Source organism: Pithys albifrons, chromosome 1 (assembly GCF_047495875.1).
Source record: "Pithys albifrons albifrons isolate INPA30051 chromosome 1, PitAlb_v1, whole genome shotgun sequence".
NCBI classification, from domain to species: Eukaryota; Metazoa; Chordata; class Aves; order Passeriformes; family Thamnophilidae; genus Pithys; species Pithys albifrons.
In genome coordinates this window covers 2,168,319-2,195,444 of record NC_092458.1, presented here as the reverse complement: position 1 = coordinate 2,195,444, position 27,126 = coordinate 2,168,319, and the positions used below count along the sequence as shown (strand labels likewise).

The window sequence follows — 27,126 nt, the reverse complement described above, 5'->3', positions numbered from 1 at the left end:
CTCAATAAAAGGTGAGAGGGCTCGTGCTCTTGGCGTTGGTGGGGTTTTTTCTGAAAGACAGCAGGGATGCCTGCTGTCTGCCAGTGCTTAGGAGATGTAGCCTCTGCCTTCGGGGGAGTGTTCTGAGTTGGTCAGACAACCTTACGTGAGTAACTCTGGTGACTGGGGTGTTTACACATTTGGGTTTAGTGCTTTAGTCTCCCTCCTTCTCTCTCCCTTCTCTTTGGGTTCCTGATGTTCAGTCACTCCTGTTAATACTGTTCTTTCTGAACTCTCTATGGTGCTCAGCCTCACTTTTCCAGCAACTGTAGGACCCACCCTGTTACATTATTGTATGTCTCTATTACTTGACAAAGCTTGAAATTTGCCTTGTGAAGATATATGTATAAAAACTAAATAAAATCATTGTGTATTGTTAGTACTATGAAGGTGAATAAAAATAGATAGCATCTCAAATGAATAAATTAATTGTTGCAGGCTTGAACAGAAGTCATAATAGGGAGAGAATACTGCCAGAGTTTGGCTAGATAATACAGTTACTGATAATACACAGTTTTATCCATCTTAGAAAAGCTGCAGAAGAGTCATTGAGCATCTTCAAGGTCAAACATAAACTTGACATCTTAGAGCTTATACTGCAATGGCAGAAAATGATACATCAAAATTATAAATATATTAGCGTGAATAAAACTGTATATGCTATTTGCATTTTGAAAGCAATATGGAACCATTAGCTCCTAAGTCCTCAAAATACCTTAGAAACTTTGTGGGGTACCATACAGTAGAACAGATCATGGAATTAATATAAAGGGAGAAAATTAAATTCACAGTTGCAGAAAAGGCCTATATAAAATCCAAATGAGATGAAATATTTTCCATATTTCTTACATAAGGACACATTGCTAAAATTCCATTATAGCAAAACAGCAAAAGAAGAAACTGAATGGCTAGATAAATTCCAAATACCTTGGGATTTGCTGTTACTGAAAACAACTTCACAGTCTTTTACATGAAGAAGTAAAGACACCAATGAATAACATAAAATTAAATTTAAAACTGACTTATGGTTCAGCTGAAGATCTCTGTTTTTTTAGGCTGAAACATTGCTGGTTCCAGACCTACTTTACTCTAACTTTTCCATTGTCCTAGACACTCTAAGGTGAAAAGACAGTAGTCATGTATTAACTGTTCTATGCTATGCAATACAGACAGTTTTTAACAAAGGAAAAAAAATATTGGTGGAAAAGACAAGACTGGATTCATTTGGGAAAACTCAAAACCTTTCACACCTTCCCCAATAGCACAGAAAAGCTGATGCAGACATCTGTTTCATGCCAAGTAATCACAACTTATTAACTCTGCCCCAGTTAGATCAGAACTAGCTCCACAACACCAAAACTACCAAGCCAAAATCTACCAAGTAGTCATTTGGATCACATTACTTCTATTTACTACTTATTTGTTATAGTTAAATTTTAAAACTTGTTAGATTAGTATTTTAAGAATTTGTCAGCTACCTTTATGATGACTACACCACACAGTAATTAGCAATTTAATTTTAGCACTTCTCCACAGACAAATTACTGGTAAAATCCTTGCAAGAATAATTCTGAACAGATTAGTACCCACTATTGCAGAAGATGTTATACCTGAAAGCCAGTGTGGTTTCAGAGCCAATAGGAGCACCACAGACATGGTGTTTGTTCTCAGACAACTGCAAGAGAAGTGCAGGGAACAGAACAAAGGTCTCTATGTAACCTTCGTTGACCTCACCAAAGCTTTTGACACTGTGAGCAGAAAAGGCCTGTGGCAGATCTTGGAACGTTTAGGATGTCCCCCCAAGTTCCTCAAAATGATCATCCTGCTACATGAGGATCAGCGTGGACAAGTTAGACACAGTGATGCACTCTCTGAGCCCTTCCCAATAACCAATGGTGTGAAACAAGGTTGTGTTCTTGCACCAACTCTATTCACAATCTTCTCCAGCATGATGCTCCAAAGAGCCACAGCAGAGCTCGATGAAGAAAACGGCATCTCCATCCGATATCGTACCGATGGAAGCCCATTCAGCCTAAGGTGACTGAAGGCCCACACCAAGACCCTGAATCACCTTGTCCATGAGCTGCTTTTTGCTGATGATGCCGCCCCTCGTTGCTCACACAGAAGCAGCTCTGCAGCGCTTCACATCCTGCTTTGCAGAGGCTGCTGAGCTTTTGGGGCTGGAAGTCAGCCTGAAGAAGACGGAAGTTCTCTACCAACCTGCACCTCAAGAAGTCTTCCATCATCCTCGCATCACCATAGACAATTCAGAGCTTAAGTCAGTCCAGCAGTTCACCCATCTGGGAAGTATCATTTCCTCAGACGGTAAGATTGACAAAGAGACAGACAACAGGCTGGCAAAGGCATACAGAGCCTTCAGAAAACTCCATAAAAGAGTCTGGTCCAATAAACACCTGAAGAAAAGTACAAAGATCAGTGTCTACAGAGCCATTGTACTGTCTACTCTTTTATATGGGTCTGAATCCTGGCTCATCTACCGCCACCACCTGCGGCTTCTCGAACGCTTCCATCAGCGCTGCCTCCGTTCAATCCTAAACATCCACTGGACTGATCACATGACTTGTTATCTACTGTGAAGCACATATTTCCATTTTCCATCTATTACACAAGAAAAGGTCTAGTTATAGGCTTTCCTGACAGTGCAGGGTTTTCTGAACCTTGAGCAGAGGGTGCTGTAGAGGAATGGGATTTACAATGAGGTCCCAAATTACTCACCTCCGTTCTTGTTTTCACCTTGGTCATTCTAAGTCACTTTTGTGTGGATGAAAAGAACAGACTCGAGCATAAGCTTTGTACACCACCCTTTAAAACTACATCAAAATCTACTTGTATCCTGCATTGCTTCTTCATCCCTGAAGCATGTTAAAGTCTTTATAGCATAGTCTTGAATACTGTGCTTTGATCATCTATTCCATCTAAAGGTCTCCTTCAGAAAATCTGTGTTGTAATGGATAGCTCCCAACAACCAGAAATGATAAATTTTTTTTTGCTGACTGCCTACGTGGGGTCTGTGAGGAAAAAAACAAAAATCCAGTTTCAGCCAATCAAACTGAAGCTATGGCTTCAACAAGCAGAGATCTGGATCAACTAGGGACATCTGAAGGGTCAAAGTTCAATGAATTGCATCTAATCATTAGACTGAGTGTACTTGTTCATTTCACAAAATATTTGGCATTCAGTGTCACAGGACTGGCATGTAGAAAAAACTGTGGAAGGATCTTTCTGACCTTCAGATTGGAAAACAGGAACTTCCAAAGAACAGGGTTAATTTAAGAGAGAAGAAATCCTGGACTTGTAATCCAATTTCTGCCTTGTCATTCAAGTACTCAGATTCCATACCCCCTCTCTGGGCAGTGCTAACAGAAGGGTGCAGGTTTGCACATAACAGGAAAATAAATCTCTTCCTCATTGGGAGTCGATTGACCATGACCTAGGCAACTATTAAAAAAAATGGAAATCTAAACTAAAATCTTTTATATGATAAAATTACTCTTGCAGTGGAGTGAGACCAGAAAAAAAGCAATAGTTGTCTCTGTAGTACCACTCAAAAAACTCTTAAAAACAATTTATATTTTCATTGGAAATGCTGGGAAATGTACAAACAGACATCATTCAGAATAAGTTAAGCTGAGAAGTAAAAATCCAAATTATCACTGAGGTTTTATATGCACACATAATTGTTGAAATTATCTTAGACTATGTTGCTTTTCACAACAATGGAATTTGTTGGATAGTAGGAATTCCAGTTACATTCATGATATCATGATCACACCATGTCCTACAGCTTTTTTTCAAAATTAGACCTTCTAAGTGCTAGCCATCATTCTTGCCATCTGCTTTCCTGACAAGAGGTTTCTGTGTTTCCATTAAATCCAAGATGCTCCAGGAACTGCATTAAATTTGAGGGAGTTTTTTGTTTCTGTTTTGGGGTTTTTTTCCCCCCTCTCTATATAGATATCTAATGGTAAAAATTGCCTGCAGAGGATAAGGGAATTTTCTTCTTTTTATTTTCTCTTAAGGTCAATAGTTTAGTACTTCCATCAAGGCAGACCTACCCTATGAGTCTGTAAGTCCAAATGATAACAACCAAGGCTGTTGAAAAAGAAAAAAAATAAGGAGAAAGGAAAAAAAAAACAACATAACCATCCACATTGAAGCTTTAGAATTGAATGAGGATGATAGAATGGAAATAAATGATGTCTGTTATCAGTAATTCTGTTGAAGCCCTGCTTTGCTTAGCCCTGATTATTTGAAACTAAAATACATGAGATGGAGACTGACCTAAAATTAATATTTCCTTTATGGCTGCTGATATGATTATTGCAAAAGAGTTCCTGAAGCTTTTGCAAAGAACCCTAATGGTATCTCTTCCAAAAACCATGGCTTTTCTGCAAAACTTCAGGAAACTTCTTTGTTCCAAGACTGCAAAATACCATTTACAGTAGAAATAGATCTTTTCTACAAGTAGGTAGAAAGATAAGATGAAAAGGCAAAGCTGACAATGGATTTACTTTAATGTTCACATCTTTAGAGGTGTGTTTTCCTACCATATGTGACTTGCACATTGCATGATCATCTGTTTTCCTTTCCATGGAGTCTCACTTTTATGAAGTGCTATGGTTTAAAATCACTTTTTTTTGTTTTGTTTGTTTGTTTGTTTTTACATTTCAGCATCATTCTTTAGCTAGCAAACCTCCTTCAAAAAGATAAACAATAACTATAACCTCCATGGAAAAATCTCCTAGTTTTGTTTGGGAAAAATCTCAGTTCTGCATTTTATCTTATGAGTTTTTCTTCATAGACCATGTGCTTCTTAAATTGAAAGCAACTACATTTGCATTGCAGACCATAATAGTAATTTATGGAAGTGCATGGATGAGTTGCAGTGAGAGATGACAGTTCATATTTTACTTTCCTTGCCTTGCTTCACACCATTTAAGTACTTTCATGCCCAGTGGTATGACATAGGACCCAATCTCTCAAAACTCTGCTCATCTGGTATAGGATAGATAGTGGAGACCAGATTACCAGACAAACTTCTGTCAGATGGAAATGGTATGTCTTGACATCTCATTTATGAATGGATATGCAGAAACCTTATAAAAGAAGGCCTGGGTAGAGGGAAAATACAAAACAAGATAAGAGTGCTAAGAGCCCATATCTACTGCCTATACATGCAATCACATTCACTCATCATCACTCACTACAACCATCTTTTGGAACAACGAAGCAGAAGTGGTAGCAACACATGGTAACCAGCAAGCAAAGGTGGAAATGATAAGCAGGCATGGTGGAACACTGCAGCAACTGCAAATGACAGCCCAATAGTTGGGTAGCTTTTGCATTTTTCAGGAGATTTTTCTGCTTGGAATATCTCAGTTAAACTGAAATTCATGTCAACTGCTTTGAGTTGTGTTAGGGAGTGTGATGCCATGAATGACCCTTCCCCCCAAAACCAGGACTTCGAGCCACGTTAGTGTAGGGTAAGATAAAAAGTAAAGGTCCTTTAATATCACAGGGCCTACAGCCCACAGGAATACAGGATGACATGCATGTGTCCCAGTTCTTGTTTCCATGGCTTTTATAATAAGATCCCTCCAATCATTGCTTTACACATTTCTCAGTCCAGCCCCAGTCCCACCCCTGCTCCAACCCCCTGGAATTGGGTCTGGGGTCGTCAAGACCCTCTGTCTTCATCAGCTCTTCTTCCTCAGGCACACAAAGGTCTCTTGGAGTTCATCCAATTCTGGCTTTTGGGTCACTCTGACCTGTGTTTATGTTTCATTCTGTGGCCCTTCTGATATCCTTCAGCTCTACCTTGGAAAGGAGTCTGAACAAGATTAATTAACTAAAGGAATTTGAGCTCCCTGTTCTGGGACAGGGGCAGTGATAGAAAGGCATTAAACTTAAACTGTTAGAAATATTAACCCTCTAAAAATCTACAACTACTGTGTTCCTAAAATCTACAAAATGTGAAAATCAGAACAAAAACCCTTTCGGCATCAAGTGCATTTAATTAAAACAAAACCTGTTTTTCCTAGAATTTCCCAGTTATGACAGATATTATTTGTCTCTTTTTTGAGCCAGACTAAAAGGTTCAGGGATGTTATATTGCTACAAGGAAAAAAAAAACCCCACACATATTTAGGTGCTTCCTCAAAGGTGCATTTTCCTAACTTTAAGAAATCAATTAGACATTCATGTGAATGTTGAAACACACAGGAATTATAGCAAAAAGCCAAACTTTTGAACACAGCATATTGCTATACTTTAAGAAACTCTTTCCACATCATCATCTTTCTGAATTAACAGTTAGCTTTTGTTTCTGGCCTCTACCACCATATTTTCTGCTTGCTTTAGAGCCGTGTGATTTTGAGTCACATCTGAGTGTGCCTCATACATATATTGTATATATCTTGCCCAGCTTTTGCTTCCAAAAGAGCTTTATAAACTTTCTTCAAAGAATGATTTATGCGAGGTAGAAAAAGCACGACATTCACATGTGAAAATTATACTACAATATTGTTCTCCCTGGAGTCATAAACAGATCAGAGTCCAGTTTGGGATGTGAAAAAAGAACTATGAACCTCACTGGGACTTTTAATCACAATATGATGGCTCGGAATTGAAGATCCAATTTCTATCATGTCCCACTGGACTAACAAAAATCTGTTTGTTTATGGAAGTTAATTTAAAACTTTTAGCAGAAAAAAAAGGATACCAAAAGAGTTGCCCAGCTTTAAATCAAATTTGATCTTATTCCAGACAAAAGCCAGTATATATTTTTGTGCAGTGTTTTCAAATCATTTTTCTCAAACCCATATTTACTATTAAATGATTTTTCCCATGTTCCAAGATAGGTAGAAAATACCCTTACAGAACTAGGAATAATTGTAATTCTGCACAGTCTCCTGTGGATGTATGAAAAAGAGTAAATTAAATTCTCATGTGGTCTTACTTTTCCATCAATGGCTTCAGCCTCAGGTCTGCACTGGTAAGTTAATTTAATTGCAAGAGAAAAGCAGTGAAGCCACTAGAAACTTAATTCTTCAGCACTGATTTTATTTAAACAGAATACCATTCAAAAAATCTGACAAAATACTACTCACAATGTCACCCCATTTATCAAAGAGGCCATTGAGATTTTTTTCAATGGAAAAATAAAATAATTGAGATGGCACAAAATACAGTAAAGAATCTCTAAGACCTCTGTATGGCTTCTTGACTTTTGGGTAAGGCTTGAATAAAAAAGTGCTGGAGATAGATTATAATTAAATTAGCACTTTTGTGGACTACAGAAAACAGGATAGTCAGATAGGAGGCAACATTATAGACTTCTAGATTATTCTTGAATGCCTTGTTTTATTATTATGACATTTGGAAAATGTTTATATACTTAATAGAGCATGGCAGATGATTTCTGACTCCCACTAGGACTGCATACATTGGAGCTGGATTGGAAATATGGAATGGAGAGGAACAGTTTGCCTCTTCTGACAGACAAACATTCTGAAAGATATTGGTCATTGTTCTGAATGACTTTATTGACAATGGGAATGTAACAGGAACAATATTATTTTAAGTCATGCTTAGAGCTGCAGAGGTGCTCTGGAAATTATTCCACACATAGAGGGAATGTTCCTGAGCTGTGTTATGACCACGTATTCATCCAAATACCATATTTTATGCTGAAAAATACATGTTAGTTACTGCTTGCTAAACTCTAATTCGTACATTTCCTGATCTGTCTATGTTCAAAAATGGATATATATTGGATTTATATATTCAGATATATATGTGGAAATCACTGGTCCATGTTCTCATCTCAGACAGTTGAGATCTGAATTTTTCACTGCTACAAGGAAAGCTGTGAAAGACTGAATTTATTTGAATGCAAAAGGGATCACTTCCCTTGGCTTTTCTTTGTTGCCAGAAACTTAAACCTCATATTATACAAATCAATGGCAAGCAAAGGCCTTGAATTTCATTCTCTAACACTGTGATTTTTCTGGTTTGATACTTCTTATAAACTCTTTAGATTCTTTCTTATATAAAGTACTTATAAATTATTTTTCTCAACCTTATTATGTGAGAAAACTCACCAGGAGTAGGAGAACAAAAGAACAGCAAAATCTCAGAGATGTTGAAGAGATCTTAAAAAAACCACAGAAACTTAAACCCAAAGATCTCAAGAACCTCTACAGTACTGCACAAATCAAGGTCAGTAATCCATGTAATAATGGCAATGACAACTTCAAGAGGAATTGAATTAACTATAGCAAAGTAAAAATAGTCAAAAGTGAGAATAGTAAGAATTTCAAACTTCACACTTACCCTTGAACTTCTATTTAAATGTGGTAAAATCAGAGCTTTTTTATTTTTAGAAATTCCTTTTAGAAATTTTGTGGGAAAATTTGGAAAGATTTATTTAATCTACTGTTACGTTACTTCATCATTTGCTTAATCTGCCCAATTATTATGCAGCTATTATGGTATGACAATCCAGTGATATTCAAAATAATTACCTACTCCTGTTTATACAGTTTCTAAATTTGCACTGTCTTCATGAGCTCAAGCATAGATAACATGATTAATTTCTGCCATCATGATAAACTGTCTCTGAGGTCAAGGGTGTTCAACAGAAGATTTTAAATCAATGTTATGTAATAGCTGCTGATATTAACCTAAAAAAATAATTGCATCTCACTTAAAGCACTACTGATGGCATTATGAAGCAAAAGATAATGTGAGGACCTGAAATGAAATAAAACACCTTAATAGGATTCCAAAATTCTAAACAAATTTGAATAACTATCACTCTATCCATCACAAAAATAATGCCAAAACCAAACGGTACAACAGCCCACATATGAGCTCTTGTGAACAATTCTGTCACATCTATAATGCTTAATAAAATAGAGTACTGTAAGTTCTTGTATCAAGCTCATTTGATTTTAAATGCAACTTCAAAAAACTTCCATGCTACAAGAGAAATGTTATGTTACATTTTAGCTTTATTTTCTGCATCATGTTTTCTTTAAGGCTCCTCCAAAACAATGCAATCAATATTACCATACTCTGAGGTTTCAAAAAGAAAATTTAAGCTTATATTCTGGGCTTCTTTCTATATTATTTTATGCTTGCATGTTATTCTGGTTTTGGAGAAGTGCAAACAATTTTAGAACATATATAAGAAATATGGAATAATAAATGCATACCTGCCTTTTACAAATATTCTGGTCATAAATGAAGTTCATAGAATGGGGCCGAGCCCAATGTATTATAACACAGTTCAAAATGTTTTTTAATGGGATCATAACTTGCTGTCTTTCCATTAATTGTAAAATTGAACCCCAGTTTATATATTCACAGTAGCTTCACTAGGCTTAGCTTTGCCTTTTCTCCTGCTGCCACGTGCTCAATATAATAATTTCTACTGTCAGAAAATGGACACTTTTTTAGATACCAATATGGGAGTCAAGTAGAGTAGGATGCTTCCAAAAATTTGCAAATAAGCCAAACAGTCATGAGATAATTACATTTCATTACAGTGGTTTTTATTCCTCAATCTGTTATTCTTTCCCTCAATCACTCTCGGTATTATTGCAAATTATGCAGAAATATAGGCAGGCCAAAATATATCATAAGTCATAATGTCTCTCTGTCAAAATACAAGATGGATGTAATTTTTTTTAATTAGAAAGATTGGATTAACAACAAAAGTTTTGCTCAAAGATTGTGTTCTGAAAATGCACTGGGAAGGTTCCTCTAATGGTTGTGTTTGAAAACATCATAAAGTGGATAAAGGCTTGTTGAGACCTGACTAGAAACAAGCAAACATAAAACTGGTAAAAGCATTAAATAGTTATATGCATGAAATAAAATGAAAATATTTGCTCTTAGAAATAAGTTATCTGGGGAAATGAGGGTACAGCAATGTCCCTACCTGTTTCTTATTGCTGAGACAGGCTTACAATTCCATCTCACTGCAGACTGATGGTCCAGCACCAAAATAACTTTGTTATTTAAAATTCTTAATGCTGCCTTTTGTTTTTCAAAACTTAAATTGACAGAATTGTGTTTTCTTTAGATTTTAACTAAACATTGCTCTTATATTGACTGGTCTCCAAGGATTTCTGGAAATCTGCTGGAGCCTAAGAGAAGTCAAAATCTGTAAACAACCTGATTTTAAATTTTAATTAGGGAAAGAAACCTCAAAAACCCCAAAAAACAAACAAAAAAAACCAAAACCAAACCAAACCAAACCAAACAAAAAAAACCCCAACTCAGCATTGAATTCTTAAACAATTTGAAAACTAGGGGATAGATGACTGATGAGGACTAGATCAATCTGTAGTTATAAGGAACTATAGATCCATTAGTAACCATAGAGGAAATGAAGCAGCACAGTACAACTGAAAGTCCATTCTATCTCTCAGAATAAGGAATGCAAACCTTTCTCTTGTATTAAAAAAAAAAGAAATAAAACAAAACAAGCACAAAAATTCGGAATCAGAGTGGAAACCAAGAAAATAGTGGACAAAAGAAGGTGGCAAAGAATCTGTTATGCTTTGAGTTTTCATTTTGACACAGATAAATAAATGGGGAGTTTGTGACTGCTCTGTGTTTTGCTCAATTATAGCTGTTACTGAAATTCTGCAACTACAGGACAAGATTTTGTGACAGATGGATGAAGTCAGCAGGGCTTGGGTTGGAAGGGACCTGAAGGACCATATAGTTCTAACCCCTCCTGCCACTGGCAGTGACACCTTCCACTAGACCAGGCTGCTCAGTGGAAGGTGTCCCTGTGGCGTTCTAAAGAATTTGATTTTCCTTTCTATGCTTCATCTGTGTAGTAAGTCACAGAGTGAACCTTGCCACTGAACTCCATTAAAATTGCAATTTCACAAATTCATATTAAAACCTGCTTTTTGGCAGTATCTTTCATGGTGATTCTTCAAGAAGCTAAAATCTCTCATTTGCAACAGATACAATAAATGTGCTCCTTTTCATATGATTCATTTTTACACTAAAGTGACTATCAGGACCATATATTTATTCTTTTAACTTTCTTAAACCTGAGAGTACCACAAAGTTCCTTTTTATTAGTTTCATTCATAATAAAAGAAACTGTAGTAGTAATTTTAAAAGATCCCTAAGGGTTTTGACATAAAAAAGCTCAATAACAATTTATTGGCTATATGTTAAACACTTCCTCTAGTTGTTATTTGCTGATTAATAATTTCAGATTTTTAAATGGTTAAATTTGTTATATTCCAAAAGCCTGATTTTCTGTAGCAAAAACATCAACTCAACAGAATTAACCATTAGATTGCTTTTCTATTATTACCTTTAAAACAACATATGCATTGTTTGGGCTATTACATTTCTTTCCCATCTAAAACTAACAATCAAATGAACACAAAGATGATAAATTCATCAGCCAAATTTCATTGGCTTGATATTTTGCTTTGCTCATGGCAGGATTGCAGAATCATCAGCCTTGTGTCACAGGAGCCATTGCTAGGGGCAATACAGTACAAAAGAGGGAGTTGAATAGGGTAGTGATGCCAAAGGGGTTTTTGTTCTGATTTTCACATTTTGTAGATTTTAGGAACACAGTAGTTGTAGATTTTTAGAGGGTTAATATTTCTAACAGTTTAAGTTTAATGCCTTTCTATCACTACCCCTGTCCCAGAACAGGGAGCTCAAATTCCTTTAGTTAATTAATCTTGTTTAGACTCCTTTCCAAGGTAGAGCTGAAGGATATCAGAAGGCCCACAGAATGAAACATAAACACAGGTCAGAGTGACCCAAAAGCCAGAATTGGATGAACTCCAAGAGACCTTTGTGTGCCTGAGGAAGAAGAGCTGATGAAGACAGAGGGTCTTGACGACCCCAGACCCAATTCCAGGGGTTGGACCAGGGGTGGGACTGGGGCTGGACTGAGAAATGTGTAAAGCAATGATTGGAGGGATCTTATTATAAAAGCCATGGAAACAAGAACTGGGGCACATGCATGTCATCCTGTATTCCTGTGGGCTGTAGGCCTGGGATATTAAAGGACCTTTACTTTTTATCTTACCCTGCACTAACGTGGCTCAGAGTCCTGTTTTTGGGGGGAAGGGTCATTCATGGCATCAGTAGTGATAACAAATTTAGAAAATACCATAGAAGGCCTTATTTGAGGCAGCTAAGGGCTGTTCCTCTGAGTCTCTTAAGTCCTGTAATACTCTGAGTTAACATAAAGTCTAACAAAAGATTAAAAAAAAACAAACAACAGTAGTTGTCATTAATGTGTTCTTGGCACGGAGAGGAAACAGAGAACCACCATGTCTTCCTATGGAAGGCCATAGGACATAGTTATCTAATAATGGGAAATAAATAAATAAACTGCTCACCTAAATTACATAAAAGAATCAGCACCTATTTCCAGCTTTCAGGATAATTAAACTTGTATGAACTGTCTTACATAACACAGGTGAATAATAGCTCCCATTTCCACCACATTAATGGAAAATTAACATTCTTAGAGCCCTATGCTCATCTTAGGACCCTGAAATTCAGAAACATCCTTTTCACATTACCAAATTGTTTTCTGACCACCCCAGTAGCAGTGCATTCAGTACATCTCCTTTATGAAGTTCTCTTAAACTACATTTCCACAAAAATGACAAATAATAATTGATTTTGACTGTCACCTTTTGATCAGATATGGTGAGACACTTCATGATACTGTGAAACTGGTAGGTATTTGCCATCCTGATACAGCAATTGCATACTGGAAAAGCTGTTCATAATATGTTCTCTTTCATTTCCTCTTTCCCTTCTCTTAGCATTTTTGCCCAGTCTCCCTTAGGTACTGCAAGGGTTTGCTGCCTTCATTAAAACACAAAACTCAAGAAGCCATTCTGAAATCAGCAAAATTCTGACATATGTGCACCTCGAATTTAATTTAGTCACATGATTAATACAATAGACTATTATACCCATGTTCCAATCAATGCATAAACTGGAATTTGCCACACTCCACAAGACATTACATATCCTTGAATCATTCAATGAAAATGGAGGCCTGTCAATGGTCTATATGTGACAAAAGAACATATTTATTTCTCCTTTTGATCCTGATTAAGGCAGAATTATTGCTTGAATTTAGAAGATATTCAGCAATTGCAAAATACTTACACCTATAAAATAGGTTTGTTTTTTTCCAATAATGGTCTTGCTTCCATTGTGAAAAGTCAAACAAATATAAGAAATTATGTAGTTGTTATAGCTTTTTTTTCACCCATTGAAAGCCTAGATTTTGAATGAAAAGCTACAGTTGTTTACTTTTAGAAGATTAAGTAATAAATTTGCTGCCTTCTGAGGCATAATAGGAAAAAAAAACTGAGATCAAACAGTTTCTACCATAAAAATCTAATGTTGTTCAGAAATTCTGCCATAAGCTTTATTGAACCAATGTCACTTTTTTTTTTATTTTTTAGTTCTTGATTTTAGGAAGAAAATTAATTGCATACACCAGAGCAAGCCAGCATGATATGAGCAACAACAAGAGGAAAAATTCCTTGAGGGAGCTCTAAACAGCACAAAGGAAAGAAAGAGCCTCTATCTAAATTTTTTTCTGACAAGTAAGTGCTGGTAAGTGAAGTATTTGATAACTCTTTAACACAACAGGTTAAACAGTTTTAAAGAAAATACTTTTTGGAAAACTCTTACACCAGTTTTCTGGATTTTATTTTTTTTTTAAAGATTCTATGATTGAACTTTCTGACTTTTTGTTAATCTGTCTTCCAGTCTAACCTTACCCCACATATTCTGGCTACCTTGAAACAAAGATTAGACTGTTAAAAACTAATGAAAATTGATAATTTATTAAAAAACATGCAACAAGATAAAGAAAATCAGCTAGCATTGGTCACTAGTGAGGGAACAGGTGTAGTGCGTAGGCCTTAGTAAAAAGCTGGGAATTCACACAGAGAAACAGCTTGTAAAGCCCCTCCATGGTGGAAAACATTTCAGCTGGAACTCACAGATAAGTGCAAGACACAAGCTCTGGGAACTCTACTTTCAAATCTCTGATGTTCACAAAACTTACTGGAAATACAATTAATTCAAATAGCTTTTATATTCTCTTCTACTACATGCATCAAAAAATTCAGTACTGTGGTTAAATGTCTTGTCCAATTAAGAAAACATAATTATCTCAACAGGAATACATAACTTTGTAACACATTCTGGGTAGCACCAGTGCTGATTCACTGGTACCAGTACCCTGAATATTCAAAACCTGATGAAATAGGCATTCAGGAGAGGGAGTAGCTCAGCTAAAAGTAAAGTAATTCTTAAATATTTTTATGTTCTTACCTTTTCATGACAGCTTATTTTTTTTTAAAAAAAGTCAAATGACTAAATGAAATTACCAATAAAATAATAATTCAATTTTCATCTGGAGGTCACTTTCAAATATTCTGGGTGTCTCAGAAAGGCCAGGTGGCATTCACCAAAGAAATTTTTATTTTTCTTGTCTATAAAAGAATGAGGATTATCAGCTCAAACTCTGATGCCTACTCTGGACCTATTTTGGTGAGATGGGTCTCACATCCAAATATTATGTAGGAAAGAAATATGTTGGAAGTTTTCTGTAGGATAAAAGTAAATATTTTATTTAAACAGATAAATCTCATTACCACTCTTTCCATGCCTGCTACTTTCTGTCTTTATAACATAACACCAAAAAAACAAATGAAGTGACAAGTTTATACAAAATAAACAATAAATATTACAATAGTCTAGCCAAAAAAATCCATTCTTCAATATCTTCCCATGGCCAAACCTATGGTATATTCCCTGGACAACTCTTTTTTTTTATTAAGAAACAAACCAACACCTCCCCAAAGGTGCCTAAAAGGTTTCCAGTAAAGAGGAACCCACTGGAAAATACCTAAGCACAAAGGACAACAACCTGACAAAAACTGACATCCTAAATTTGGATATGTAAATTTAGCTGAGGTATTATTTAGACAGTTTAAAGGCAGGTGCTGATCCTTCTCTGTCTGCTCTGCATAAACATTAACGTTTTTATAATGCAGAAGGTTTGTTATTTTCTTAAACAGTTCACTTTTTGAAGCACACAACATTAACCTGCTGACTTGTCCAGCAAGCTGACTCCATGGCTTTACTTTGTGGCTCTAGTCTCAAATAAGGTGGTAATGAAAAACTGCTCAGAGTTTGTAAACTCTGTTGGGATGAAAGGTTCTAAGATTAATAAAGCTATACATGAGAAGCCCCCCAGCAAGACCTGGTTGTACTAATTTATATAATTAATATGTATGGAAAGTTATTCCCTAAGAATTTTACTTTCCTCTGGTGGTTTTCTCTAAGCACTTTTAATGGTGGATGTAGAAAGACTCCCAGGCTGACCAGACATTAAACAACACAGTTCAAACCTCACAAATTAACTTATCTTCACATCTAGGCATTGTCACCCACAGAGTTAATGATGTGCCATGGCCATCCCTGATGCAGTGTGAGATGTACTTTTGAAAGACCTATGGAAGCAAATCAGATAAATGTTTTGTTTTGAAAAGAACCAATATCATCCTCCTTCAAAGCAGTCATTTCTTTAGCCCTTCATTTCTAAGACATAGTTGGGTTAACTAAACTATTTATACCATGACAAAAGCATTAGTAAATATTTTACATCTGAAGTGTATTACCTGTACATGTCACTGATTATAAATGTCTGGATTAGCCCTGACACTAAGATAAATTACTTAGTATGTGTTATGGGTTCCCCCAGGTGGGCCTAGATTTGGGCTCTGAAGTCTGGACTAGGCCGAAGCTGTCAGCTGACTTGAGCTGGGCTGAGCTAACAGCTGACCTCTTCTAGCCAGTAATTTTGTATTCCATACCACATTATGACATCATCTCCAGGGCAGTAGGAACCAGTGTGGGAGTGGTTAAGGCAGTGGCTTCTCAGCCTCCTCTTGGGAGGACACACGATGCTGTCCCAGGGGGGATGGAGAGGACCAGGTCCACCACTGGCTCACAGGGTATCTCAGGAAAGTCAAATGTGTTGTTCTGGGTCTCTCCTTTCTGCTTGAGTTTGTCTCCCTGGGGAATAAGTTTTCTTAAGTAATGTGTAGTTAGGACAGTAGAATTTGTGTGTTCGTTAAGAAGTTGAGGTGGGGAACTTGTTGTTGCAGACTTGTGTGAGTGAATATTTGTACTCTCTTCTAATTGTCTCTTTCTTTCTGTGAAAAATATATGTAGGTTTAGTATAAATGCAGTTTGAAGTGTTTTTTTCCTTTCCCCTCTCTTTTCCTCCCTTTCCCTGGTGTTAGGAGGGAGGCTTTTCTCTCTGTGCTTGGGGGGGTTGGCAGTTGCTTATCTCAAATCAAGACAGCATGAAAAAAGTGCATCCTCTGTTTCCTTTTTTTTTTTTTTTTACACAGACAAAAAAATGCTTGTGAAATGGGTATAAACCTCAATCTCCTTCCCAGATCTCCAAGTCCTAGTACTCTATATCCACTTGAACTGGGGAGGATAAACTGCCCCAAACACTGAGGCAGTTACAGTCAGGTACCAGGACATTTGACTGATCCAGTTCAAGAACACTGTCCTCTCCAAGGCAAAAAAAAAAAAAAACCAACCAAAAACCAACCCTCCCTCCCCCATTTACTCATTCTCCTCATGCATGAAAATTATTTCACTCTGCATTTATGTGTGCTAATAGCTACTTCAAAATTTTCATAATGAAATTTTTGAAAAATGCATCCTAATTAATTAATTACAACATTGAATTCGATTTTCAGAACAAATAATGCCAGGATTTACAATAAAATCTAAATATAAGCAACAAATTTTCATCTAATGGTGCAAGAGTAGGCAGAACCACATAAGCAACGTTAAATTTATTATTTCCCACAGCCTTCAGACATTTTAATGTCCCACTACCAGCGGCAAAAATTAATTAGAAACTTTTAATAGGATATAGTAAATTAGAAATTAATTGTGTGCACTAAAGAAGAATTAAATACCTGATATCTTTGTGAAGTTATACTTCTTATAGCTTGAAACTGTACAAAAATATTTTTGCTGCAAATTCAGGATAAACTATTTTGGTATTTCATCACTTCCATTAGTAGTATTAACAAAGGTGAGGAGCCTTTCAACAGTAAAAGAAAGGTTTAGGGTTTATATATATAGAAATGAACTGAAAAGATTACACTACTATTCAATATTTTGTTTAGCATAAGCAAGAAGCAGTAACTACTTTACTAGGAACTGTGATGTTCTCTTATTAACTTGAAGTCTTTCCATTACTGATAGCACTTCAGTCAAGAAAGGCCCATGAATTTGTTTTTAAGATGAGTTTGAAAAGAGTTTTGCTCAGTGAGGGTCCAGGTGTCTGATGCAGAGCTCATGGATATTATTTGAGTAATTTCTACTGAAACTTTAGAAACTGGACAAAAGACTGAAATTCATGGGATATTTCAGTCTAGGCCTTCTTCCTTCGGGGCAATAGCAAGCTGCACTCAGGTATTTAAGAGGGTGATAGCCAGTATAAAGAAACCCAGTAATCTCTGAATAACTGATCCAGTCAATATGTAAGTAAGATCTGATGGCATTCATGGATGCTGGAAATCATGTTTACAACATTCCAGTGCCTGGTTCAGAACATTTAGTCAAAGTACTACAAGGATGTGTAAAATTTTAAGGTGAATATTAATAAATATTTTTTTTTAAATAAAAGTAATGACTGTAGAATCTCTTTTCAACATAACAGTAAGGAATAGTGTGCTTTTGGTATTTATAAGATATTAACCAAGAATATATTCCTGCCAGATATATATCCTTCCAGACATGCCTGGGACATTGTAGTAGGTACCTTGATTGTTCCAATTAAATACTCTGCTAAAACAATGCTAAATTGGTTTCTCATTGATTCCAAGTTCTATATTTTCTCTTGCTTATAGAATCACTATGCAATAATAGAAATCTCTTTGACCAGAAAGAGTATTTTGTTACATTTCTACAATTTTCAGGTCACCAAGAAACACTAGTCAAAATTGAAGTGGGACAAAATTGAACTGTTTGAATCCAAACTGGAACAAGAAGAATCAGAAATTGTTGACATAACCTTTATCAATCAGTAAAGCAGGAAATAAAACTAAAAATACAAAATCCAAATTACTAAAGACAAAATTATTATATATAAAATAGTATTTTTACAAGTTCTATATTTTGGGGGAAATCAGAGTAAACTATCCACCCACTTGCCAGTTTGCTTTCGTGGTATGAGAATACATGGCCTTGAGCACTGAAACACTTTTTTTCTCCCCTATAATCTAATTGCATGTGCTCCTTTCCAGAAAAAAACTGTTTAAATTCAGTGGTTATTAAACCATCAATACCCATATAATCCACTTTAGCTATAAAAGAGAGAAATTATTAGCATGACTTTCAGCACCGGAGCCTGGATTCTTGATATCTTTTTACTTTAAACATCTACAAGACAAAAATATCATGTTCCTGATATTATGGTGCAGCAGAAAGAAGATCTAGAGAAGGCAGGAGTCATTCACAAGGTTTTCCCAGGCTTGGATGAGTACCCTAAAATGTAAATGCTGGACAATTCAGTGTAGGAACTATTTGAGATCTGTAATTTGTAATCAATTTCTATATCTAGAGTATTCTCAGAAGGCTGACTATATTTAATAAGGCCAACATCCAGCATTTAAGGTCCTCCAAGACCTTAAAAAATAGACATAATACCATTGATATTTATGCCTGTAAGTGAAAGTAAACACTTGGAAAATTAATAATTATATAAAAGGAATATTTTTAAACAGTGAAGTTAAGAAAAATAAAGTCCAGATTTGCCTGTTTGCTGGGAACTACCCCTCAGTGACCAATCAGAATAGATGAATATCATGAACACAAAGAAATTTCTTCAAAATTCAGACTCTATAAACTTAATTATTTTGCCATTGTAACTGCACCACCTAAAATAAAGTAAATTTGCAAACCACAAGTGGATATTAAATCTAAACTGTTGAGCAACTACTAATACCTGTGTAACAAGCAAATGTTCAAAATGTCTGTACTTTTAAAATAACAATACCATTTTTAAGTTCTCAGGTAATGATTCAGGATTGCAGCATCACAGTCAAGTTCTAAAACTGATATAGAATCTCCTTTTTGCAGCTGCCTTTTCACCATGTCCTTACCACACATGAACAGCTTCCCCCACCCCCCAACATTAACCCTTGTTTGCCTCTTTGCTGCATATTAACCTGAAATTCATTTCCAGTACAATGTATTTTTTGGAGAGGTTTGTTTGGTTTGGTTGCTTTCTTATACAAAATGGAACACAGATTGGGGCTGCAAGGCAGGCCACAAGAAAAAAAAAATGAAATAACAAAGTTCAGACAGATGATTGAAAATTCTGTTCCAACATTCAGCCATGGTAAGATCCAACCGTCAAATACAGCACCTGAGCTACCTTGTTGATGATACAGATGGCATTTCAGTTTGGATAATAGTGTGCTATTTTGGGAACTCATGCTCCAGAAAGAGGAATAGGCACAGGAAATAAGAATCAAGTTGTCTGGCTACCATATGAAAGCAGATTAGAGAGCTGTGGCTTCAGTGTACCGAATGAGATGCAATAGGGGAGATGACTGCAGCCTGGACGAACCAAAAGAGATACACCTCAGGGGGTAGATAGAACTGAACTACAACCCAGTCCTGGCACAAAAATAAATAAGCTGAGTGCAAGTGCAGGAAGTTGAAGTTGTTACAGTCACCAAACATTACGAAGTAAAGAGAGAGAAGAATCTTTCTATCACAATAATGAGAGAAAAAAATCTTTAAATAATTTCAAGACACGCATCAACATGTTTGAAAGGGATTATATGATGTTCTGTCTGTAAAACATACTTTTAAGCCCTGTGTCTCCTAATGAGTAAAGAAGCCAATTACATTTTTTTAAAAAAACCCCTGAAATGTGATATTTCTTCTCAACACCACAAGTTCTGCTCTCAGAAAATCTTAGTGAAAAATTAACAAGAGTATTAACGTATTCATGACCTGAAACAATTCTATTATTATTCACATTATATATAATACATAAATGTTGTTTAATATCATGCCATTGTGCAGCAAAAAGGACCACATCTCCCCTCCTCAAATACCTAAGAAGAATGTAGTTACCTTTTAACCTATATTAACATAATCACCTCATCATACTGTTGACTGTTTCATTATATACTAACATTTGACTCTATGTATTTAATGAAAGTTAATGAACACATTAATCTTTACTTTTCCAAAGCAGTCTGACTTAGCAACAGTATTGCACATCTGAATGTCATGTATATTTTTTTTCTAAAACCAGTTCCTTGTTGAATACCAGACTATTCATTTGCTTGTGAAAGCATTTTCAAACATATCTTGTTAATTCTGAATATGGTTTACTAAGCAGCACGATCTCATTAATAAAACAAGTTTCTGTACTTGTAAATCAAAATGCTCAGCTGTTTAACTCTTTACCTAGTGGAAATTCTAATTATCTCTTCAGTCAGCCTCACAGAAGCCCAACACTTTTGAAAGAAGACCCAGCAAAACAAAGAGCCAATGAAGAGAATGGGAACAGTGCAACTTCAGACTAAGCATTCTGTCACAAATAAATGTCAAACAACATCGGGTATGCATTCTGGAGTTACACTGGAACGTTTTCACACCTTGCAAATTTTCATTAGAAAGGTACTTTTGTGAGTCACATTGAACTCATGGAAACGTTTGAGTGACAAATTCATGAGTTCATGGGATACCTAACACAAGGGAAAAAAGAAGAAAGAGAAAGCTTGATGGACTGCAAAAAGAAATAGCCATTCTGTAAACATATATTCAAAATATTCTCATATATAGCATAAGAAAATAATAAATGAATAACAGGTGAGAAGGAGGCTAGGTCAAAGAAACCAGTCTTGTTCTACACCAAAATATAAGTTTCTGCATGACTAGACATTCTCTCAGGGTCTTTCAGCGTGATGTTCAGCTCTGTATGAACTTCTTTCTTAATGAAGACAAGAAAATAATGCTATTAATCTCCTGAGACTTTGAAATGTGAATTTTTAACATCTATGACACCTCTTACCTTGGTCTGGGCACTCTCAAAAATTAACTTCTTCTCCGAGAGAAAATATTATTTTAGAAAAGGTTAGGAAAAAAGGGAGACAAGCACTTTCTTTCATGGATCCATTTTTTTTTTCCTAAATGCCTGTTTGAAGCTGCTCAAGGATGTAAGCCACGAAGGCTGATGGAGCACAGGCAAAGCACAGAAGAAAGGGTAAAGTTTTATAACACACTATATTTGCCACATAGACACACATGTCTAACTTTACTAGCAAATACCTTTTTCAAAGAAACACTCAGAACTGTGGGTCAGAGAAAGGGAATTGAAATTTCATCTATGTATGAACTTTTACACCTTTTACATACACATTGATGAGCAACTTTAGATCCTTGATGACTTTGCATTTCCTCAGCCAGATCTTAGATGCCTTTTTCCAGTATTCAAAGCATTGATAGTAATTTGCTGGAAAATATTTATCTTCTCTTTTAACTATTCAGGGTAGTGTATTACTTAAAGGTTCTATCTTTTTTTTTTCTTTTTGTACTTGCACCACGGGATTGTGTTTCCTTTTCAGTTCAGCACTTTTACAGGTAAGAAATAAGAGACTAATTCTTAAAAAAAGTTGTCTTTTAATATTAAAGTTCAGAAGACATGATTTAGTTTTTCAACTGTGAGAGAAAACTTAGGTTAATGTTGCATTCAAACCAAAACTCTAATATTAGAGAGATCAAACTTCTTTCTACTTGAAATCCAGTAATTCCATCCAGAAATTCAAATGTACAAATGTCAATTAGTTTCATAGATTTTTTCTTATGCACAAGTAGCAACTTGTAACAAGAATCCACAGTTTAGACAAGTCATGTTATTCAGCTGAAACTATCTACATCCAGAACATCAGTTTAGAATTAGTTCTTCATCCCCATTACCGTTTCAAGCACACAAGAGGGAAATGAAATAAACTACCAAGAAACCAGAGTTATTTTCTTTATGATGCTCAAAGAGCTTGGAGGATGAAAAGCACACAAATTAGTACTGGACATGTAGGAACTAAGTGGCTATTCTGTCACACTGGATTTCACAAAAAAAAAAATAAAGAAGAAAAGGCATCTTCATCTTCAAGATTCTTTCATTAAAACATGAAACAGGCAAAATAAGCAATACTTGCAAGACAGAGTTCATGGAATGTCTTTTATAGAGCTCAGTGATGGGTTGCATTTCTTCAACAAGATTTTAAAATTAACTATGATACTTCTGCTGGTCATAAAAATCAAATGGAAATTAATGAGCATTTTAATTAAAGACCATACAACTATGTAACTATGGAAGTATCACAATATACCATGGCATCCCATATCTTATTTCTTTTAAAAATCTGGCTTACCACAAATTAGTGAAAATTCTTTGTCAACCAGATAAACACAAATGTCTGACAAAAATTGTCACCAGCCACTCAACACTAGAAATTGTCCTTAAATGAACTGCAAAACTGTACAGATTACCCAGACCTGCAAGTTTCTTAAAAACTGCAGAGAACCAGGCAATGGGTTAATCAAATCCTACCTGGATAAATTGCTTGGTTTTCATGTGCCCCACATCTCCAGCCTCTATCTGTGCTCTCGACAGCTTCTCTTCAGTCTCAGTCAGCCACTGATTAAAGCTCTTCAGGTCACTGTGAAAGAGCTGCCACTTTTCCCAAGATCTGTCAAACCGTCTGCAAGTATAAAAGGAGACGAAATAACAATTTATTGATACTTTAGTTTTTGAATACAGAAAAAAACCAAAATAGAGTAGTATTGGATGTCTTAGATTAAAACTGGTGTGATATCAATGGCATCTGTCCTAGCATTCATAACAGTTATATTAAACAGAAACAAGGTAGTACTTCTGAAAAGTGAAATTATCATTAAGAAAATGCATGACAAGTCAATGTTTTATCAATTTTTAAATACTTCTCAAGAAAATGCAACTCTCTTCAAGTGGATTTATAGTTGTTTTGTGTAAAGGGACCCTTTACTAAGCCCTTTTTTCTATGTATGTTTCACTTCAAATATTTGATAGAGTTATGCAAAAAACCCCGAGGCAAAAGTCTTGAAATACAAGGATGACTGAAACAAAATTAAAATATTAAAAAATATGAGTTTGTACAATAAAAAAATAGAAAAATACTACTATCATGTCTTCAAGCCTGCAGTCTACTACATAAAAGACCAAGTACTTCTGGCACTTTGGAAAGATCTGACCTGCTTTTGTCTAGAGCAACTGATGGATCTTTTTTCCTTCTAAAGAAGTACTGCCAAGTACTAAAGAAATGAAATGAAGACAGAATACACAGGTTAATTTTTGCAGATGATTTATGTCTTAAGAAATTCAGTTATCCTGTGTTTTGGGTCGGTGTCGAAATGTAATCACTAATCAGAGATTAGCCAGACTGTTTTGTTAGCAGATCATCATTAAACATGCTACTGTTCTTTAGTTTAATAATCCTCCTTTACAACAGTATAATGGGGTTTAGGGTGTACTTAAAGGATAAAAACAAAGATGCTCAATTATTTTTCTAGGAGGTAATCTGGTTCTGCATGGAAAAACGATATGATTGCTTGAATGTTAAGGTGTTTGATTCACAAAATAAAGTCACATTACTGTCAGGGAATACGTATCATCTTTTCCATTATATTGATGATTTTTTCATTTTTTAGAAGAAAATATAATAATCCAAGAGACTATTGATGTGGTTAAAAACTGTAGTCACTCATCTAATTTATTATGTGATCATTTATCATGCTTCTCTTTATTGCTCAAAATGAGTCAAACCATAATTGAAAGGCACATTATAAATTTTTTTCAACTACCTTGCTCTTAATTACAAGGAAATGAAAAATTACATTTTAAAACAATCACCTTGAAAATAAAATTTAAATATATTTTTTTTGGTCTAGTATGGACTCTCATTTTGGATACTACATTAAAACATCTTTCTTTCTGTTCCTTAGAAAATGAAATTAGTCTTCTCAGCATGAGGAATTTTATCAACAGCTTGAATGCAAAAATTCAGTAGGGGGTGATATTGGCATCATGAAATTTGCATTCCAGCACTTGCAAATTGAATCTCACGTCACTCTCTATTCTTCATTCCTTTGCTTTGGGTAACAAGTGTTACAAGAAGAAGAAAAGAGAACCTTTGCAAAAAGAAGATATATCTATTTAAAGTTTAAAAACCAGTGCTTATGGCTCATGTCTTAAACTTGTTATGCTAAGTAGAAGTATAAACCAATATTAAACATCAGTAAAAAACACGGGGATTTTGTGGACTGGCCAGCCACTAAAATTCAATGTTCTTTCAGTGATTACATACTTAAATATGGTCACAATGATGAGAGAAAATGCAGTTTTTGCTGCAGTGGCAGATACAGGTTGACTGGAAATGGAGTTTGAAAGGGGACATCACTGTGCAGCTTCCTGCTCATTATGGGACACTCCCCCCGAGTACACCTGAGAGCTTCCCTTGCTAAATCTACGTTCCTATTTGCATACACAGAGTGCTACTCCAAATAGCTTTTTAAACTTTAAAAACAAAGATGCTTTGGTTTGTTTGCTTGCTTGTTTTAGCGTTTACAATCCTGTTACCAGGTGGTGAGTTCAAAACCCACAAAAGGAGAAGGCTAATTAACTACCAGTGCTGAGCAGCTAAATTGCAGAAGACTTGGAACAGCAGAATGCAGAAAAAACTCCTAAGAGAGCAATACTCTGAGGATTATGAAAACTCAGAAAGAGTGGGCCTGCCTCAGGGATCGCCAAACACACAATTTGAAAGGTAGGAATGTGTCATAACAGGCTTTGTATACTCTTACCTGGGGACCCACCCTTGTTTGCCATCAGGGATAAGTCACTCAGATAAAATACTACAGTGTCTCCATTCTCTCAATCTTCCATCTACTCAGCCTCTTCCTCTTGGACAGGCATTGTTATGGGTTTAGCCAGGTGGGCCTAAATTTAGGCTTTAAAGTTCAGCTAGGCCTGGGATTGTCAGCTGATTTAAGCTGGGCTGAGCCAGCTCACAGCTGACTTCTTCCAGCCAATAATATTGTATTCCATACCATACTACATCATCTCAAAGGGGGTAAAATCCAGTGTGTGGGAGTGGCTTGGGCAGTTCTGCCATGGCCAAGGTACAAGCCGGACGTGATCCAACTTCTGTCTTGGAGCAGGCCTTGCTTCTGCTGCCTCTGCTTGCATTTTGTTTGCATTCAGGGAAGTAGAAACATTTTTGTTGTTACTCTTTCTGTTTCTTGCTATGTGTCTCTCAGAGTACTTACAGATCTAGTGTGATAGACTTTGCTTTGTATTAATTGGGGAGTGGGAAGTTATGCCTTGTTATATACATGTAACTTGTGTAAGTGTGTGTTATATTGTAGTTTCCTCTTAATTTTCTCTTTTCTGTATAAATACATGTAGTTAGTTTCAGCATAAACCTGGTTTTGAAGTTTTTTTTTCCCTCTCCCCCTTTCTCTTCCCTTGGCTGGTTGGGGGGAGGAGGAACCCTTTCACTCTGTCCTGGACAGTTGGTGTTTTGCCAGCTCAACCCAGGACAGGCATAAACCAAACTAGTGTGGGTAAGTAGGCAACTGGCTGATATTTGGGCAGTATTTCCTTTTTGATAAGTCCTCCTGTTTCTCTTAGCACATGCTCAGCAACAAGATGCAAATAGGCACTCTGAATACAAGCACTGTGTTCTTGACCAGGATGTGTGATTTGTATATGTTGTGAAGCATGTAGAGCATTGTACATGAGCTCTGACACTTAGAAAGGCAGCCTTATTCCTCTAACTTGAGTATATTAGAGTTGACAAGTTGTCGCAGGTTTGGCCTGGCTGTTGCCAATCCTGGACTGGCCCCCCCTTTTCCCCTCCCAGAACCTTCCCAGCAAAGGAAAGGGAAAAAAAAACCAGAAAAGACACGCAGTCTAAAGAAACTGAACTGAATAAAAAGAATAAATTATATTTACTAACATTTACAAACCACACTGTATACACAATACATAGGATCCCACCCCCAGGGGAGAGGGGAAGGGAGAAAAGGGGATTGATTAGCCGGAAAATAGGGAAGACACCAACCCAACCTAAAGAAACCAAATGAATCAAAACAAACACAATGAAAAACCTCAAGGAAGGGGAACAAGAATGAAACAATCTCACCCAGGACAGGAGAAACACCAGGGACTGGAGGGACCAGACTCCAACCACCTCCCTCCAGCTCCAACCAAGGACAGGGAAACAGCAACAAAACCACTCCCCCACTGCTACGTGGAAGACCCGTGTGGAATCCTTGTAACTTCCTTACATACAATGGTTACTGAGGGAGCCATGGGGCAAACCAGTACAACAAGTGAAAAACAACTGGTCCAATTCCCTAATTTTTCCATAGATGTAGTGACATCCCAGAAAGGACCATGTGAAACAATAGATGTGGGAGTGATTTCGATTTATCATATTATGACATAAGAGATTTATTTTGTCTCTGGAGAGCAAGAAAGAAAAAAAGTAAGGAAGCAAAACAACTGAGGCAGTATGTAGCAAAACTTCCTTCCTTCAAAGACAATCACTCTTCTAAACCTTTGGACCCATCTTCCTGTAAGTAAAATTTAATATTGTTTGGTAGTATTGATCCTTCACAGAGATTTACAGATGCCAGTTTGGATATCCTGCCAGTGGAACTGTAAACTCTCCATACAACGGGATGGAATTTGATGTTCCATGTCCTTAGATTGGTGTTTTTAAGAAGCCATGCAAAGGTGGAAGGAAAGGCCTTTGAAAACAGGAATGTCACATCCTAAGATGGCATACAAAAGGTTTTTGGTTTGTTGTTGTATACCAAAACTCAATTTTGAATCTGTGTTTCAATTAATTCTGTGATATTTTGATA

At 36.1% G+C, this 27,126-nt stretch overlaps 1 protein-coding gene across 11 annotated transcripts in view; it reads right to left on the bottom strand.

The window, feature by feature from the left end:
• Nucleotides 1-27,126, bottom strand: part of DMD (dystrophin) — a 1,187,916-nt gene that overhangs the window by 603,742 nt on the left and 557,048 nt on the right. For all 11 annotated transcript variants that reach the window (XM_071568723.1, XM_071569521.1, XM_071566241.1 and 8 more), the window contains one exon: nucleotides 22,769-22,919. In XM_071568723.1, coding sequence (XP_071424824.1) covers nucleotides 22,769-22,919 — 151 coding nt within the window. The remainder of the gene's footprint in view (nucleotides 1-22,768; nucleotides 22,920-27,126) is intronic.